Source organism: Entelurus aequoreus, linkage group LG09 (genome assembly GCF_033978785.1).
Source record: "Entelurus aequoreus isolate RoL-2023_Sb linkage group LG09, RoL_Eaeq_v1.1, whole genome shotgun sequence".
Classification (NCBI taxonomy): Eukaryota; Metazoa; Chordata; class Actinopteri; order Syngnathiformes; family Syngnathidae; genus Entelurus; species Entelurus aequoreus.
Window position 1 is genome coordinate 28,153,012 of NC_084739.1, and position 21,318 is coordinate 28,174,329.

Consider the following 21,318-nt stretch of genomic DNA (forward strand, 5'->3'; position numbering starts at 1 on the left):
TAGCGGCTGGCTGTAGCAACACAACGAGGACTTTGTTGGATAGCAGACACTAGCGCCGGCGACCTCACCTTGACTTCCTACGTCTCCAGGCCGCCGACCGCATCGTCGATCGCTGGAACGCAGGTGAGCACGGGTGTTGATGAGCAGAGGAGGGCAGGCTGGCGTAGGTGGAGCGCTAATGTTTTTATCATAGCTCTGACGAGCTCCCGTTGCTAAGTTAGCGTCATTAGCAACAGCATTGCTAGGCTTTGACAGGCGTCGAATACACATTAACCGTGTATTTACATGTCCAGTGTTTGGTTCGGTGTCTCCTGATAGTAGTATTGTTGAACTTCTGTCTATCCTTCCAGTCAGGTATTTATTTATTTAGTTTCTATTTGCATTTGAGACAGATGCTATCACGTTAGCTCATGCTAAAGAGCTTCGTCGATGTATTGTCGTGGAGATAAAAGTCACTGAATGTCCATTTCGCCTTCTCGACTCTCATTTTCAAGAGGATATAGTATCCGAGGTGGTTTAAAATACAAATCCGTGATCCACAATAGAAAAAGGAGAGAGTGTGGAATCCAATGAGCCAGCTTGTACCTAAGTTACGGTATGAGCGAAAAAAGATATCTCTTGAACTGCATTCTAGTCCGTCACTCTAACGTTCCGCATCCACGAATCTTTCATCCTCGCTCAAATTAATGGGGTAATCGTCGCTTTCTCGCTCCAAATATCTCTCGCTCCATTGTAAACAACGGGGAATTGTGAGCAGCACTACCGCTTGCGACGTCACGCTACTTCAGGTAGGGGCACGGCTTTTTTTTTATCAGCGAGCAAAAGTTGCAAACTTAATCATCGATTTTCTCTACTAAATCCTTTCAGCAAAAATATGGCAATATCGCAAAATGATCAAGTATGACACATAGAATGGATCTGCTATTCCAGTTTAAATTAAAAAAAATCATTTCAGTAGGCCTTTAATTCTAGATTTAAAAAATCATGCCTTTTACCTGGATAGTAGAAAGTTGTGGCCATAAACCAAGAAGTTGGTCAACTTTGACATTCAACTTTTTTTAACCCATTGTTAAGATTATGATTAATTCTTCATTTAAACCGGACGATATAAACATCCCATCAGTCGGCATCACAGTGAGAGCAGACATTAATAAGATACATATAAACTTAACGTGTACCGGTATATAAAACAATGACAGAGGCACAATGACAGAGGCTTCTGGATTTTTTAGAGCGCTTTATAGGCTGAATAAAGCGACTCCCATTGGCTCGCATAAGTGTTTATTTATGATTTAGAATGCATAAAAAAAACTAACAAAAGTATGTGTTCTTGTCTTACATAAGGATGTTGAATAATAGACAAAACTACGTATATAAAAGTGCAGTTCCCATTTAAAGGAAAACATTTTGCAAAACCAACTTTTCTTACCTATTGGTACCTGTTTTTATGTATTTGGGATCTGAATAAGTTCGGAAATCGGAAATCAAACCATGGAGGCATGGCGGAGATATTTATTCTTCATAATTCCTTCAAACGAGCCGTTAGAAATTTGCCCACCTTCTGACATTTTCCAACCAGTGACGTCAGCATATAGCTCCATATGTGGTAGAGATTTAACTGAAGAGCTTTGTGCTAGTCCACCATTGTAGTCTGACGTTGTAGCCAACGAGTTCCTTATTTTTCCTTGTCCTCTTATAGCGCAGACTGGCTCGTATATGCACATGAATCCTCAGCTGTGACCATTTCTAATAAAAAGTAGCATATAGTTTGAAGTTATATATGTCAGTAGACTGGATATGGGAGCGCTAAAAACTACAACATGGCTGACAGGGAGCATACATAGTCGAAGTGGAGGCATGAAAATAAAACCGCTCATAAAAAGGCGCATCCTGAAGAGGCGGTCAGAATGCAGCTTGAAGATGGTCTGTAAAACATAAACTATACAACACTTTGAACAAAGAACCACCATTACAGGCTACGTAGACAACAAGTACGTGTTTTAAATGTAGAAAATAAATGATAATACTGACCACTTTATGCAAGATGAAGTGTTTCTCTCTGGCCATCTCTGGGGGAACTCAACAGTGCCAAAAAATATTTTTTACATATTACTTTATTTACAATAACTTATGGCCTACCATAGCACAGAAACACTATAGCTGCTGGTAGAAATAGTTAACACATTGAGTCATAAGGTTAAAACGTGATTCTGATTTCAGAAGTGAACGCTTTCAGCTTCACCCTGAATCTACTACCTCCAGCGGCCCCCCAGGTAAATTGAACTTGAGACCCTTGATTTAGACCAGGGGTCACCGTCGATCACGATCAACCAGTCGATCTTTGGGACCTTATCGGTCATTGCAAAAATATTAGAAAAAAATAATGTATTCACATGACATCAGTGACACCCCCACGTGGAGAATGAACAACAGACCCACAAACAGGCACACATTTTAACCCCTGAACACGCCCGCACGCCTAGCCTCTCTCTCTTCAGCCTAACATTCTCCGCTCTCGACACCGCGGCCACACACCCCGAGCATGGCGGCACACTTCACCCGCTCTTCTCGCAAATGTGCATTACATGATGTCCTCATAAATCATTGAGCTGCAACACTGCATTAGGGCTGACTGTTACGACGTATGGGACAATTCCTTTTTTTTTTTTTTTTTTTTTAAATAATGTCCTGCCCAGCTTCTCGGGCAAATCATATAGCAGATGTAGATGCCCATATCGGCTGTTCAGATTTACTTTACAAAAGAGAAGTGTAGGATACTTCTCTTGTTGCCTTACTTGTATTTTGACTTTATTAAATGTATTTATATTATCATTTGGTGCAGCCGGGCCGGAGCAGGAGGGCATAGAAAGAGAGAAAAAGGAAGACAGGGGGGAATTGTGGGGACAAGAGGGGGATTAGACAGAGACAAAAACAACAACAGCAAACACAACAACAACAGAGCAACATCAGCAAATACGACATGCACAAATATGATGGTAAAAGTAATAGCAAATAAGCAGTTAGCGAAAATAAAATAAAAAATACAGAAATGACAATGAGCATTATTACACTAAAAATGGAGCAATATGAATACCAATAGAAATAGTGCTATTGATAATAAACAATACCAATACTTTACCTTTATTATCAACAATACAATTGTTCAAATGCAACAATACATATACGTAATGATAACTTGAGATACGAAAGAATGCAGAAAAATGGAGGGGAAGAAAGAGAAGCAACCTACATTAACCTTGTAGATTGTTATAGTATCAATAGGTTAAGCTTTGTCAGTGTGCCATGTGTTATACCCAGTTTACCCTAGGGCAACAACGTTAATATATGTTTGATGAAACGTGATTATGTGCATGAGTGTATGTGTGCATATGTACTTGTATATGTACAGTATGTGTATATGTGTGCTTGTACAGTGAATGCATATGTACAGTATGTGTATATGTGTGTACAGCGAATGCATATGTACAGTATGTGTATACAGTATGTGTGTTTGAACAGTGAATGTATATGTACAGTATGTGTATATGTGTGTTTTTACAGTGAATGTATATGTACAGTATGTGTATACAGTATGTTTGTATAATGAATGTGCGTGTGGATGTACGAACTTTGAGTGTGTAAATATGTACTGTATTTATTTGTATATGTATGTGGGAGCGTAGGTACCTATGTATGTCTGTATGTATGTGTGAGTATATGTGAATTTGCATGTACAATACATTTGACACCCAGTGTGTGCGGGAGCCAGAGTACGGCCCCAGCCTCCCCGAGAGCCCATCCCACAAACAGTAGGTGTGGTGCCCAGGGAACCAGGGGCCACCGCCCCCACGCAGCCAAGCCGGACAGCGACAGGAACCCCAGAGCCTGGCCCACCGCGCCGCCCACAAGGGCCAGCAGCAGGCCGCAGACAGACGCACCCGGCAGAGGACAAGGCACGAGAAAAGCAGGGGGCAGCCAGACCCCAAGCCAGCGAGAGACCACACCCCACACGGACAGAAAGGCGGGATGCCCCGCCCGAGGGGCCCGGAGACCCCCCGCAACCGGACGGGAATACCGCCCCCCGCCCCACCGGCAACAGGGCCCCCACGAGCCCCCCCCCCTCCCCCGGAGAGCGCGGCGAGGCCAGCCCACGGCCAGCCCACGGCCACCCCACCCAAGCCGGCCGCCACAGGACCACCCAGCACGGGGCCACAGGAACCACCCACCCCACCCGCAGGGACCCCAACGATGGAGATGGAACAACCAGCAACCGCCCCGCCGAGCCCCCCCCCTGAGGTAGGGGAATAAATAAATTAAATAAATAAATACATAATAATAATAATAATAATATTAATAAAATATATTAAAAAAAATAAGAATAAATAAATAATTAAATCTATTAATAAAAATAAAAAAATTAATTACAAAAAAAAAAATAGAATTAAAAGAAGATCACAGACATGCTGACACACAAGGTCGCTACCCCAACAACTGGCCGACTCGCAGCACCTCGGAATACCCTGCAGCACCAAGCTACCACAGTAGACGCAGGGACCAGACCCAGCAGGCCCCAACCAAGACGGGCACCCGGAAGGGATGGACGGTGGGACCCAGGAGCTCCAGACACGCAGTCCGGATGCAGTAGCCTGAGGCGCCGACCCCCACCCGACAGGCAGGCCCAGAACGTACCCCCAGAAATATACATACATATATATATATATACATACACATAAACACACACATGTACACATACACACACATACACATGCATACACATACACATATACATACATACATACATACATACATACATACATACACACACATATACACAGTTTGTCAGCCCCGACAACCACCACGCGCGCGCGCTGCCACCAGTCACGACATCAGCCACCCCCCTGCACCAGACCCAGCAGCCACGGGCGCCCACACCACAAACAAACGGCAGCAGAAACAGCAGCCACAACACCCCCAGACAGCCAGCACCACCCAATCAAATCAAAGCGATCAAAAAAAAAACGCGACCGGCAACCACACGCCAACAGGATCACAGAGACCAGCCAGCGCCAGCCCGCCAGCAAGCCCAAACGCCAACACGCAAACAAGAGACACCAACACCCCCCCCCCCCCCCCCCCCACCAAAAGACCCCACCACCCCAACCCAAACCCGCACAAACACACCACCGCCCAAACAACCGAGACACAGTATCCAGACCAGACACGGGCGCCGCGCCGCCACCACATCAAGTCGCCAACAGAGACCCCACAGCGCAAGGTTGGGCCATACGGGCACGGACCCCACCCAACAGGAAGCGAGACCCGCGCGACGCCACACACAAATAAATAATAAGATTAAACAAAAATAATAATAATTAAAAAAAAATAATAATAAAATGAAATACAAATTCAATTAAATAAAAAATAACAAATACAAATAATTAAATTAAATAAAGTAAGTAAATAATAAAATGTATTTAAAAAAAAAAAATAATAATAATAATAATAATAAAATAAAATAAAAAATGTGTCCTTGGGCAAGACACTTCACCCTTGCTCCTGATGGCTGCTGGTTAGCGCCTTGCATGGCAGCTCCCGCCATCAGTGTGTGAATGTGTGTGTGAATGGGTGAATGTGGAAATACTGTCAAAGCGCTTTGAGTACCTTGAAGGTAGAAACGCGCTATACAAGTATAACCCATTTATCATCATACATACACACACTCACACTCACACATACATACATACATACATATATATATATAAAAAAAAATAATAATAATAATAATAATAAATTAATAAAAGCCTGGCAGGCCACCAGAACGCAGTCCCCGTAATCCGCGCCGGCCGACGAGGCAATGAGGGGTGCGCCGAACCCCAACCCCCCCACATGCATGTGTACAAGGCCCTCAGAGTGTCTACTGTGTAGTTACAATTAGGAGGTCAGCCATTACAGCCGACCTCCAGTCCCTATTGATGCGTGTACTGTAGCGTGAGTGAGATATGTATGCTTGTGGGAACTAATAATGCGATTAAAATTGGGGGACATCAAGGTCTTGGTGGGTCCCAACCAAGCCGAGCCCTCCAAATCCTAAGTGTCTAATATGCAGCTAAGATTGAGGGATGGACGAGCAGGGGACAAGACAGGAGGACTGGAGCCCCATAGGAGGCATCCTCAACCCCCCGCCATGCCTCCCCGCAGGACAATCCCCCAAAGTCCTATATTTGTGTGACTGTGTGTGCTATAAGTAGGAGGAGTAGAGGGCCCGGACATCCCCCCCAGTCCATGCGGCCGACAACCAGGAACTACGGCCAGGAAGCCGCCCCCCCCCACACGGCCCGTGACCCACACCAGACCACTTTAGTGTGACGCCACGCGAGCCCACCCCCCGCCAAACAAAGCCATTCCCCGCCCGCCCCAACCCAACCCCGCAGAGCCCATACCAGCAACCAAACGCAGAAAAACTGCACAGCCCCATGCCCAATGCAAACACCGCATCCCGGCCATCCACACAGCAACGTACCCATACGAGTTCCGGCCAGGGGATGGCGCCCCCCAACTGGGGAAGAAGTCAATGCACCCCGTCCGCACGCCAGCCCCCAAACCAGCCGGCAAGCCAACGCCAACCAGCCCCCACAACCCCACAAGCGCACAGATACCAGCCACAGTCCCCCAACCACTCCAACCCAACACAGCGACCCCAACCGCCGGCAGTACCACAGCAACCATCACCACCACTGCCCGTCCGCAGTACAAACACCCGCAGCCACCGAAACCGAAACAAAAAAAAGCGACCTACCCCGTAAACCACAACAACGCACACCCCCAGCTACCACAGAGGCCACCAACCCACCTACCCCAACTCATCCACATACAGGCCAATCGATCCACCGGACATCCACACCCATACACACACCTACACATACATACACACATACACATATACATACATATATGTATATACACATACATACACATACACACATGCATGCATATACATATACATATACAAATACACACACACACACACACATATATACACCTACATACATATACACACATATACACACATATACATACACCAAAACAAAACAAAAACAAAAAAAATAAAAAAATAAAAATAAAAATAATAATAATAAATAAAATAAAATAAACCCTTTAAATAAAAGTATGGGACAATTCCTAGCATCTTCCTGCATCGAGGACTTGCATTTTGGGGACGCATCCTGAGAAAGGTGCCCACACTTTCTGGCCAACAATCAATCGGCCAACAATCAATTGGCTTCCTCTCGCTCTCTCTGACATCACATGGATCCCAGGAACACCATGCCTACCGTCAAGCATGGTGGTGGTAGTATTATGCTTTGGGCCTGTTTTGCTGCCAATGGAACTGGTGCTTTAAATGGGACAATGAAAAAGGAGGATTACCTCCAAATTATTCAGGACAACCTAAAATCATTATCCCCGGAGGTTGGATCTTGGGAGCAGTTGGGTGTTCCAACAGGACAATGACCCCAAACACACATCAAAAGGGATCAAGGAATGGCCAAATCAGGCTAGAATTAAGGTTTTAGAATAGCCTTCCCAAAGTCCTGACTTAAACTTGTGGACAATGCTGACGAAACAATTCCATGTCAGAAAACCAACAAATTTAGCTGAACTGCACCAATTTTTTGAAAAGGAGTGGTACAAATTCAACCAGAAGCTTGTGGATGTCTCACACACTCACACACGCACGCACACACGCACGCACACACATAGCATTGGTAGATATTGCTTTTTTTTGTTGTGTAGACAATTAAGCTATACTAATATACAAGCTATGCACTCACTGCTCCAAGTTATATCTTAGTTTAATTTCTATAGTATGGTGGCTTCAGAAAATATAACAAAATGGTTGCTGAAATGTGAGAGGTGTACTCACTTGAGGTACTGTATACTATACAGCAGGGGTGCTCATTACGTCGATCACGATCTACCGGTCGATTGCGGAGGGTGTGTCAGTCGTTCGCCAGCCAGGCATTAAAAAAATAGTCCTAAAAATGAGCGATCATAAATCTTCACTATGACGTCACTTGATTGACATTCACGGCACCCGAGGGTCTTCTGAGATGACGCTGGCTGCTGCCAGCTCATTATTAAGAAAAAAAATACCGACAGGAAGGCGAGAAACACTTTTTATTTCAACAGACTCTAGCGCCGTACCTGCCGTCAAAACTCCAAAGACCGACTGCACAGTTCCTGCCTTCACAATAAAAGCTCTGCTTCATCCTGCCTGCGCTAAGAGTCTCAGAAAGCCGGCGTGCACAAGCTAGCAAGCTACGGAGTTTTCCGCCAATGTATTTCTTGTAAAGTGTATACAAAGGAGTATGGAAGCTGGACAAATAACATGACAAAAACCAACCACTTTCATGTGGTATAGGACAGAAAGGAGGACTTTTTTTCTCCTCCATTTGAAAATGCGGACGTTATCAGCACCACTCCTCTGATTCCAATCAATGCAAGTCATCAGAATCAGGTAATACACCAACTTATATTCTTGTGTTCATGAAAGAAAGGAATCTATATGTGTTAAACATGCATGTATTATCATTAAACACCATTAACTTGTTAACAATATTAACTATATGTGTTAAACATGCTTGTATTATCTTTAAACACCTTTAACTTGTTAACAATATTAACTATATGTGTTAAACATGCTTGTATTATCATTAAACACCTTTAACTTGTTAACAATATTAAGTATATGTGTTAAACATGCTTGCATTATCTTTAAACACCTTTAACATGTTAACAATATTAACTATATGTATTAAACATTCTTGTATTATCATTAAACACCTTTAATTTATTAACAATATTAACTATATGTGTTAAACATGCTTGCATTATCATTAAACACCTTTAACTTGTTAACAAAACATATATTTCATAAATAAGTAAGTATAAATTATATATATGAATGAGGTAGATCCCCACGACTTGATCAATTGAAAAGTAGCTTGCCTGCAGAAAAAGTGTGAGCACCCCTGCTATATAGCAAGTCAACTGTATGGCAATACAGTGGCAGTTTATGGCTTGTCTAGCATCTGAAGCACAGAAACAAAGTGGGATCTTCAATCCTCTGAGATTTAATTACGTCTTAAACAGATTCTCCCAGCAGTGTGTCGTCTCACCCTTGGCAACAACTACTGCATGTGAAGAGCTACATGCATTGAGAAGGAGACGGCGCTAAAGAGCAAACATTTAATATAAACAGGGAAAAACAAAATGTGTTGACACCCAAGGCACACAGACGCCTCTGTGCCAACTGTGCATGTGCGTGTGTGTGTCTCTGCAGGATGGCTGTATGCGGGCAATATGCTGATGACTGCAGCGACTGCAACGTACCTTCTGTTCCTCTCGTTCCTGGGCGATATTGCGCTTCTCTAACCCCACAGCTCTGAGGAAGTCTCTAAAGTAGCCAAAGAGGGTGCAGATGCCAAAGCCCAGGTACGTCAGGACAGCCACGTGCATGGGGGCCTTTTCGAAAACTTCCTGTCTGTGTCTCCCAAAGGTCACTGCTGGTCCCTGGACATGTTTCTACAAAAAAAAAGATCAACAAGCGCAGTCATATTTTGTGATTTAGAAATGACAGGTTAATGCTATTAAAGTTAATGATCACTACCTTCTGCTTTTCTCTCTCCCGAGTGCATTTGCGCTCTCCTACGCCAACTGTTCTCAGGAAGCCTCTCAAGTGGCCATAAAGAATGACAATGCATGAGCGAAGGTATAACAAGGCGGCGACGAGCACTGGCACATGTTTCGAGGACTCCAACCTGTGCTGCCTTGAGGTGACAATGGGCTCCGAGCCTTTCTACACAACAAGAGACAGCAATGTATCGCTTGATTTCCATACAAGTGGTTGCATTATATCAGTAAATCTGCTTTAACAAAATATGTGCTAAATACTATGATGAGAAACCATTAGTGCTATTATTTTACTACAACACAGTGAGTGACCTACATTTGCAGCACTATGTTTTATTGTATTGTAAACAAAGAAGTGTGGTAATACACATAGTTTGGACTATTATACCCACAACTGTTACAATGACTCAGCTTTTATATCAGTAACACACAATATGGCTAGATTGAGCAACACTTCAACAGCTAACTACCCAGTTAGCTACATATTAACAACATTTAACTTCAGACTTTTTAATAAATAGTTTGGCCATTCAAAATCCAACTAAGGCTTGCGAATTGTTTTAACAAAACATTAAGTGTGCACAAGGATTAAAAACAAATTGTAAAACTGACTTATGTATGTCAGAATGTTAAAAATTTAGTAGACATACTAAATTCATAGAAGTAAATTAATCAGAGAATGTTGTTTAAAATGTGATAATTAGCTTCCTGTCATCAGCATTTTTTATATTGTAATGTTAAATTGACACAGTACTGGCCCTTACTAAATATTTAGTAAATCCAGAACATAAAAGCTCAACTTTGTGACTTTCTGACTTCCTAATATCTGGCTTTCACTGTTGGTAATGGCAATGGCGTTGTAAAGTTTGAAATATTAATTGATTAGATTATCCGTTACTGGAAAACATTGATGTTGTTAGTTACACCATGATTTTTAACACCTAACTGCTTCACGTAGGGCTGTTTTGTAAATAAAAAGAAGGCTTCACTGCACATCTTAAAATAAAGCCCAGAGCTCTGACAACTATCTCTTTCAGACATAGGCTGTAAGTTTGAATATTTACTTTTTTTTCAACGGATAGGCTCACCTACCAATAATGTTGCTGTCAAAATGTTTCTGTAATACTGCCCTGTAGTTCATCTAGCTAGTGTTGTTAATGTTTATGTCCTCGCATACTCTTCAATGTTGCATTGCTGGTTACAGTTTATGTGCAAAAGTATGTAGTATGCATTGTATTTAGGGCTGTCAAAAATATAAGTTAACTCATGTGATTAATCACAAATAATTATTGCATTAATTAATTGTATATTTATATTAATTATATATATATATATATATATATATATATATATATATATATATATATATATATATATATATATATATATATATATAATTAATATAATTGGATATTAACAGTATGTGAAAGTTGGACTACTACCTTCTTTAATATCTAGCAGCTAAAATGCGCCAAACATGAATAAGTGTGGCAATAGTGTTTTGCATTTTCCCCATCATGCTCTGTAATGGATTCAAATGGGTGTAATTCTAATTATTTTAATGGTGCATGAACATGTTTTATAATATCCACAAAATATGTTATATTGTGTTATGTATGACCATGTCAGTTGGCATTTTGTGTTGGTTTGATTTTTTTTTTTTGCACCATGGCTAGGGAACGTTGTTTGCATTGGGTCTTATAAGTAAATGCTGAATTTATTTACAGTCAAAGCATGATAAGTGGTCATAAACCTGAGTTACTCATGTTGTACAAAGGACAGCAGAAAAGCAACAGCATAGATATTAACTTTTAAAATGCATTGAAATCTCCCTGTGGCCAGAGTCCTTAATAAACTCATGACGTAGTTTAAACACCACCGGTTTAGAACGTAAAAGAAAGGAGAATGCTGATCTACTACTTTTACTATATGCTGATTCTCCTTCATTCTATTATGTCTGTGATTCTCAAACTGTGGTATGCGGGCTCCATCTAGTAGTACGCCAAAGAATCACTTGATTAAAGTACAGTGTCTTATTTTCCTATATGCAAACACAGTGTTGCTGTTCAAACTGTGTGTGTAATGTTACAGTGGCCAAAAATATTAAATATACTTGTTAAATAAAACCTCTGACTTGTTTTAATAAATACTATTACTGTATTTTAAAATGTTGGTCATTATGGTAGTACTTGGAGAGCCAAGTGTTTGAGGTGGTACTTGGTATAAAAAAGTTGAATTACACTTAATTACATAACAAGACATTGTATTTATTTAATAAAGGCAGTGCTTCTCGAATATTTTCTGTTATGCCCCCGCTTGGGAGAAGGACATACCGTACTTTGTGCCACCCCCCCAATTTTCCATAATGACTATAAATAGTATAATTTGTCCATAAAATTGTTATAAGTATACCTCCGCATAATATTGTAAGCTTATTAACATTAAAGGAAACAACACACCGGTCTTTCCTGGTCTCGTACAATGGTTACAGTGAAGCCAAGTGCTATATACGCTTCATCATATTTTGGTACAGCAAAAAAGCCAGAGGTATCCCTGACATCGCACCCAGGGGGGGCATGCCCCGCTATTTGAGAAGGACTGAATTAAGGTATTATCTATGCTGTGCTTATTACCCAAAAATACAGTCAACTTTACTTCATTATTTATGCATATATTATTGTATAAGCCAAGGGTGTCAAACATACGGCCCGAGGGCTGGATCAGGCCCGCGAACAGGTTTTATCCGGCCCACGGGATGAGTTTACAATTTTTTAATGAAAGAAACAGCTGTTCTAAATGTTTCCACTGGATGTCGCAATAGCAATTATTTGTATCATTGTAGATTATGCTACATATGTACAAAATAAAGTTAAAGTTCCACTGATAGTCACACACACACACACACACACTAGGTGTGGTGAAATTACCACTCTGCATTTGACCCATCTCCATGTTCCAACCCCTGGGAGGTGAGGGGAGCAGTGAGCGTCAGTGGTGGCCGCGCTTGGGAATCATTTTGGTGATTTAACCCCAAATTCCTACCCTTGATGCTGAGGGAGGTAATGGTTCCCATTTTTATAGTCTTTGGTATGACTCGGTCAGGAATTAAACTCACAACCTACCGATCTCAGGGCGGACACTAACCACAAGGCCACTGAACAGGTGATAAATAAACCGCGTGATGTTAGTACATCAGTCGAGGAAAATTATCAAACTACATAAATAACGTACTGTAATTTTACTTGATACATTGAAAATCAACACCGATGAGTTGACTGATGAACATTATCACACAATTTAACCGCAATAACCTACTCAGTGGCCTAGTGGTTAGAGTGTCCGCCCTGAGCTCGGTAGGTTGTGAGTTCAAACCCCGGCCGAGTCATACCAAAGACTATAAGTGAAGTGAAGTGAAGTGAATTATATTTATATAGCGCTTTTCTCTAGTGACTCAAAGCGCTTTTACATAGTGAAACCCAATATCTAAGTTACATTTTAAACCAGTGTGGGTGGCACTGGGAGCAGGTGGGTAAAGTGTCTTGCCCAAGGACACAACGGCAGTGACTAGGATGGCGGGAGCGGGGATCGAACCTGGAACCCTCAAGTTGCTGGCACGGCCGCTTTACCAACCGAGCTATACCGCCTATAAAAATGGGACCCATTACCTCCCTGCTTGGCACTCAGCATCAAGGGTTGGAATTGGGGGTTAAATGACCAAAAATGATTCCCGGGCGCGGCCACCGCTGCTGCTCACTGCTCCCCTCACCTCCCAGGGGGTGATCAAGGGTGATGGGTCAAATGCTGAGAATAATTTCGCCACACCTAGTGTGTGTGTGACAATCATGGGTACTCTAACTTTAACTTTTTAACATGTACGTGTAAAAAAACAAAACAAAACAACAACAACATTATGATTATTAAATTTTCAGAATGTGCTTGTTCTATTTTTAAACAAAGAAAACAATCCGATCGTGCCGTGCCGTGATTTTACCAGTCCGGCCCAGTTGGGCGTAGATTTTTCTCCATGTGGCCCCCGATCTAAAATGACTTTGACACCCCTGGTATAAGCGATTTACAAACTTATTACTTCACCATTTAGTTATCTCTGTGATTAAATAATCTCTGCTTCTTCCGACTCCTTTTCAGACATGTTGAAAATTTGTAACTGTGAACATGCAATTTATAACTGTGAACCTTGGTAGAGCGGCCGTGCCAGCAACTTGAGGGTTCCAGGTTCGATCCCCGCTTCTGCCATCCTAGTCACTGCCGTTGTGTCCTTGGGCAAGACGCTTTACCCACCTGCTCCCAGTGCCACCCACACTGGTTTAAATGTAACTTACATATTGGGTTTCACTAAGCGCTTTGAGTCACTAGAGAAAAGCGCTATATATATATATATATATATATATATATATATATATATATATATATATATATATATATATATATATATATATATAAAATTCACTTCACTACCGTTTGGGTTTCACTAAGCGCTTTGAGTCACTAGAGAAAAGCGCTATATATATATATATATATATATATATATATATATATATATATATATATATATATATATATATATATATATATATATATATATATATATATATATATAAAATTCACTTCACTACCGTATGCATGTTTAAAATAAACTAACCCATTACCATTATTTCAGCTAATCATATTTTCTATAAAACTCCTTTAAAAGCACTGTAGATTTATCAGTGTAAATATTGTACACTTGCTTATCTGGGATATGTGCTTAGAACCCTGGCGACAATCCACATCCCCAATAAAGACAAAAAGCAGAAGCAGGCCAATAGGTGGTGGGAAATCAGTTGAAGCAAACATGACAACCGCTTCTTTATTTCCACAGCCTGCAGGCAAAAAAAACCTGCTTGGTTTGGGTGGGGTCGCTGTCTATAGTTTGTGTTTTAATGCAATGTTTATTGTTTTGCATGCAAGGTAGCTGCAATAGTTGACGCGGACTTAGTTACTCTCCAGTACAAGAAAACAAAACCATCATGTACAGGTAGCTTGATCCAATATAAACAGGTATATGCTTACGTCACATTTAGGGGGTCAAGCATATTGCCCGAGACGCGTTTTTGATTGATTGATTGAAACTTTTATTAGTAGATTGCACAGTACAGTACATATTCCGTACAATTGACCACTAAATGGTAACACCCGAATACGTTTTTCAACTTGTTTAAGTCGGGGTCTACGTTAATCAATTCATGGTAACGTTTTGTTATTATGTCTTAAATTTCGCCTTAAATAGTCCGTACCTGTGTCGCGTCGTCATAGGTGTGCGTCTCTTTGCATTTCAGTCCGTTCTGGTTCGGGTGGGTTAAAGTTTTCATGAGGAGTCTGTCGTGCCATACTCCCCCTTGCACCATGGCGGCTGACTGTGTCTAAGTCGGAGCAGGTAGTAACAAGGTGACTTCCTCCTTAGCGTCCCGGCAGGTCAGCCTACCATCATCTCCTATTGGCCTTCAAATACACCCCAGTGTCTGAGGGAACTTTCAGCTGTGGTTACCGCTATTGGTTGATATTATAGCCCCACCCTAGCGCGCTTCATTTATGCTACTTTGCAACGTATTTTTATCAAATGACGTCCATTTTGAAGTTAACGCTTCCTTCATGTTGTAATGTACACACACACACACACATACATACATTTGTCAACCGCCCCAACAGGAGAAGGTAAGAGTGGGCGTGGCCCTGGCTGGATCGAGCCAAATATCGAGTGATTCGATACCATTGGCGGCTTCAATATCGTTTTGATACTAGCCGGATGAGATTGAAATTCATTTATTTTATTTAGTGTGTATTCATTTACTTTGTTAATATTCATCCATCCATCCATCCATTTTCTACCGCTTATTCCCTTCGGGGTCGCGCTGGAGCCTACAATCGGGCGGAAGGCGGGGTACACCCTGGACAAGTCGCCACCTCATCACAGGGCCAACACAGATAGACAGACAACATTCACACTCACATTCACACACTAGGGACCATTTAGTGTTGCCAATCAACCTATCCCCAGGTGCATGTCTTTGGAGGTGGGAGGAAGCCGGAGTACCCGGAGGGAAGCCACGCAGTCACGGGGAGGACATGCAAACTCCACACAGAAAGATCCCGAGCCCGGGATTGAACCCAGGACTACTCAGGACCTTCGTATTGTGAGGCAGATGCACTAACCCCTCTGCCACCGTGCTTTGTTAATATTATTAAATATATTTATATGTGCTGTCAAACAAATGGAGTTTGTACCCAGAGTAATATTTTATTTAGATTATCAATCCGTCCACCATACTTGCCAACCTTGAGACCTCTGAATTCGAGAGATGGGGGGGTGGGGGCGTGGTTGGGGGCGTGGTTAAGAGGGGAAGAGTATATTTACAGCTACAAGTATTTCATATATATATATATATATATATATATATATATATATATATATATATATATATATATATATATATATATATATATATATACATATATATATATATACAAAAAAAAAAATATATATATATATATATATATATATATATATATATATATATATATATATATATATATATATATATATATATATATATATATCAGTGACGTGCAGTCAGTGGAGGCAGGTGAGGCGGGGCCTCACGTGCCATCATGGAAAGAAAAAAAATGGAAAAAGAAAAAAAAAAAAAGAAATATTTCATTCATTCACAACTCCTCCCACACGAACATTATTGTTTTTGCACTTTTTGGCTTCTTATTAAATAACTTTTTTAAATAGATTCAATCTTGCACGTGGAAAGTTTAAGTGTGGGCTTTAGTTGATACAACACTCCCGTCAGGGGGTGCATTCTACGGCGGGGGTGCATTAATCCAGCACAACAGCGGCGCATGGACTTCATTTATAAGTAAAGGTAAGACCATAATAACGTTTTTTTTATTAAATGTGCTTTTTTGTGTGCTAAAGTTTGTATGTGTAAAGTTAAAGTTAAGTTAAAGTACCAATGATTGTCACACACACTAGGTGTAATGAAATTTGTCCTCTGCATTTGACCCATCCTCTTGTTCACCCCCTGGGAGGTGAGGGGAGCAGTGGGCAGCAGCGGCGCCGCGCGCGGGAATCATTTTTGGTGATTTAACCCCCAATTCCAACCCTTGATGCTGAGTGCCAAGCAGGGAAGAATGCTGGGATGAGCTTTTAAATCTGACTGTGATGGAGTCAGTGCCTCACCAGCCATGAGCCTCACCGCACGTCACTGATATATACATATATATATATATATATATATATATATATATATATATATATATATATATATATATATATATATATATATATATATATATATATATGTATATATATATATATATATATATATATATATATATATATATATACATACATATACATATATATATATATATATATATATATATATATATATATATATATATATATATATATATATATATATATATATATATATATATACTGTATATATATATATATATATATATATATATATATATATATATATATATATATATAGTATATATATATGAAATACTTGACTTTCAGTGAATTCTAGCTATATATATATATATATTTACCTATCAAATACACAGTAATGAAAACACAGTTGTTCTACTAACTGTGCTGTGCTTGCTGCTTACTAAAAACAAAAAAAATAACACTTACCTTTCACTATTTGAATAGCCTTTGTTCTGCCATTTGAGTACTGGCGAGCGATCTCTGAATCCGGGAACATATCCTTCACGGATTTGTTGAAGACATCCGCAAATGAGAACGGGATGTTGCTTCCAGCTATCAGCATAGCCATCTTTGTCTCGGCATATGTTACACCACCGGGTCTCCATTTAGCGAGGTGGCTCATAATACTGGGCTGGGACCGGTGCTGCGCTGCCGCTGCCTTGTGCTTTCTCTGACCGTTCATGAGTGAGTATATCCGTTCGGCCACCGTGTTCAATGGAGAAGTCTGTTCTACAAAATTTACAGGCAGCATACTCCTTCCCCTTCAAACTGTCCTGGATAAACTGAAATTCTTGTTTCCATTCGTTTTGGAACTTACAAGCGTATTTCTTTATCTTACTCGTCGTCGGCGTCGCCATGGCTGTATCTTCCTCGTTCTTCTGCTTCGTCTCCTTGTTGTGTGCGCAGTTGTGCACTCTCTAAAAGCCGTAGAAGATGCTACAACGTGATTGGGCCGGCACGCTGTTTATATCGTGGAAAAGCGGACTTGAAAACAGGTTGTCGTCACTCAGGTCCGCATGGAGCTGGAGGGGACGTGCCTTTAAGCCACGCCCCCTCCAGCTCCGGCTGGAAATCGGGAGAGTATTTGTCCCGGGAGGTTTTCGGGAGAGACGCTGAAATTCGGGAGTCTCCCGGAAAATTCGGGAGGGTTGGCAAGTATGCCGTCCATCCATCCATTTTTCTACCGCATTTTCCTCTCGGGGTCACGGGTGGGGGGCCACCTCATCGCAGGGCCAACACAGATAAACAGGCAACATTCACACTCCCAGTTACACACTTGGGTCAATTTATCAGCCTATTCCCAGCTGCATGTCTTAGTCACAGTTAAATAGCATTCATTTATAAATTTCATTTTGCATTAGAGATCAGATTTATGGCTCTTTAAAGCTAGCGGGATCGTGACGAACCGTTCCTTACAGAAGAGCCGTTATAAAGACTGGCTTGTTGATCCATCCCACTTAAGTTTCGCCTGTACGACTAAAAACACCAATAAGCTTGTTAATAGATGTATTGGTATCGGGACAACCCTAGTTAGAACTATATGCTACTTTATATTAGAAATGGCAACAGCGGAGGATGCATGTGCATGTACAAGCCAGGCTGCCCCACAAGAAGATAAAGAAAAATAAGGAACTTATTGACTTCAACGACGGACTACAATGGCGGTCTAGCGCAAAGCTTTTAGGTTAAATCTCTACCATTTATGGAGATATTTGATGACGTCATCAATTTGAAAAACGTGGGTGCACTGTTTTGTAGGCGGTCTTATTTACGTGGCTCCAATTCGACAGTGTCTTTTCCCTGTAATTTTTGTTGTAACGGTAGTTTTTAGTGCTTCCATAGCCGGGCTACTGACAGATATAAATCTGAACTGTATGCTACTTTATATTAAAAATGGAAACAGCGGAGGATGAATGCCCCACAACAAGAGGGTGGAGAAAAAGAAGGAGCTTATTAACTATGGCGTCGGACAACTATGGCGTCGGACAACTATGGCGTCGGACAACAATGGCGGACTCGCGCAAATTTTTGGAACTTATGTAGATCCCAAATACACATCAGCAGGTACAAATAGGAACGAAGAAAAAAGTTGGTTTTGTTTAATATTGCGAAACAAAATGCCACATAATATCTCCTAATAGGTGCCATTTTGGGATCTTTATACACACACCATAATAATACATGTATGTTGAAGCACAGTACGCCTGACTACGGTAGCCGTGATGCGCCGACAATCCATCAAGCTTCATAGCTTACCAAAGTCATCCTAAAACATTTTGACAGAATTTTGAGCGCCGTGTGTAATGTTTTATATTCTCAATGAAACATGTATTTAAATTAGGGGTGTGGGGAAAAAATCGCTATTCTCACGTTGTGCGATTCAGAATCGATTCTCATTTTTAAAAAATCTTGTTTTTTTATTGGATTTTTTTTTTTTTTAATTTTTAATTTTTAATTTAATTTCTTTTTTAAATTAATCAATCCAACAAAACAATACACAGCAATACCATAACAATGCAATCCAATTCCAAAACCAAATCCGACCCAGCAACACTCAGAACTGCAATAAACAGAGCAGTTGAGAGGAGACACAAACACGACACAGAACAAACCAAAAGTAGTGAAACAAAAATGAATATTATCAACAACAATATCAATATTAGTTACAATTTCAACATAGCAGTGATTAAAAATCCCTCATTGACATTATCATTAGACATTTATAAAAAAAAAAGAACAATAGTGTCACAGTGGCTTACACTTGCATCGCATCTCATAAGCTTGACAACACACTGTGTCCAATAATTTCACAAAGATAAAATAAGTCATATTTTTGGTTCATTTAATAGTTAAAACAAATTTACATTATTGCAATCAGTTGATAAAACATTGTCCTTTGCAATTTTAAAAGTTTTTTACAAAAATCTACTACTCTGCTTGCATGTCAGCAGACTGGGGTAGATCCTGCTGAAATCCTATGTATTGAATGAATAGAGAATCCTTTTGAATCGGGAAAAAAACGTTTTTGAATCGAGAATCGTGTTGAATTGAAAAAAAAAAATTGATTTTGAATCGAATCGTGACCCCAAGAATCGATATAGAATCGTGGGACACCCAAAAATTCACAGCCCTAATTTATATATATATATATATATATATATATATATATCTATATATATATATATATATATATATATATATATATATATATATATATATATATATATATATATATGTATACACACTACCGTTCAAAAGTTTGGGGTCACCCAAACAATTTTGTGGAATAGCCTTCATTTCTAAGAACAAGAATAGACTGTCGCGTTTCAGATGAAAGTTCTCTTTTTCTGGCCATTTTGAGCGTTTAATTGACCCCACAGATGTGATGCTCCAGAAACTCAATCTGCTCAAAGGAAGGTCAGTTTTGTAGCTTCTGTAACGAGCTAAACTCTTTTCAGATGTGTGAACATGATTGCACAAGGGTTTTCTAATCATCAATTAGCCTTCTGAGCCAATGAGCAAACACATTGTACCATTAGAACACTGGAGTGATAGTTGCTGGAAATGGGCCTCTATACACCTATGTAGATATTGCACCAAAAACCAGACATTTGCAGCGAGAATATTCATTTACCACATTAGCAATGTATAGATTGTATTTCTTCAAAGTTAAGACTAGTTTAAAGTTATCTTCTTTGAAAAGTACAGTGATTTTCCTTCAAAAATAAGGACATTTCAATGTGACCCCAAACTTTTGAACGGTAGTGTATATATATGTATATATACATACAGTATATCAATCAATCAATGTTTATTTATATAGCCCTAAATCACAAGTGTCTCAAAGGGCTGCACAAGCCACAATGACATCCACGGTTCAGAGCCCACATAAGGGCAAGGAAAAACTCACAACCCCAATTGGACGTCGATGTGAATGACTATGAGAAACCTTGGACATTATTAAATAATAAAGACATTTTATATATCATTTGACATAAACCTGTTTGCAGTAATTCATATTAAAAATAAACAGTTAATCTGATGAGTGATAAACATAGTACAACTGCACAGTATTTTTTATTTTTTTATTTTATGGCATCATTGAACTTTACCATAAATTACAGGCAGATGTGGTTTCAATGTAAAAAAAAATACAGGAAGTGAAAAAAAATCACATGAGAAATAACAGTTGGTTCATAGATTTTACAATCAGCAGCTGAATACACAACATTATAAAGGAATTTACATTATCTCTGGGAACAGATTGAACTGATCAAATAACCTGTCGGATATACCCAAAAAGCAAAGGTGAGAAAAAAACCCAGCAAGTATCATTTTGTGAA

General features: G+C 40.2%; 1 protein-coding gene across 1 annotated transcript in view; it reads right to left on the reverse strand.

Annotated features, from left to right (window-relative positions):
• sptlc3 (serine palmitoyltransferase, long chain base subunit 3) overlaps positions 1–15,376 on the reverse strand; it is a 70,179-nt gene extending 54,803 nt beyond the window's left edge. The window contains exons 1-3 of the mRNA XM_062058490.1: positions 14,985–15,376; positions 9,668–9,856; positions 9,391–9,582 (exon numbers count right to left, since the gene is read on the reverse strand). Of these exons, the coding sequence (XP_061914474.1) occupies positions 9,391–9,582; positions 9,668–9,856; positions 14,985–15,095 (492 nt within the window). The 5' untranslated portion in view covers positions 15,096–15,376. The remainder of the gene's footprint in view (positions 1–9,390; positions 9,583–9,667; positions 9,857–14,984) is intronic.
• Between the last annotated feature and the right edge of the window lie 5,942 nt (positions 15,377–21,318).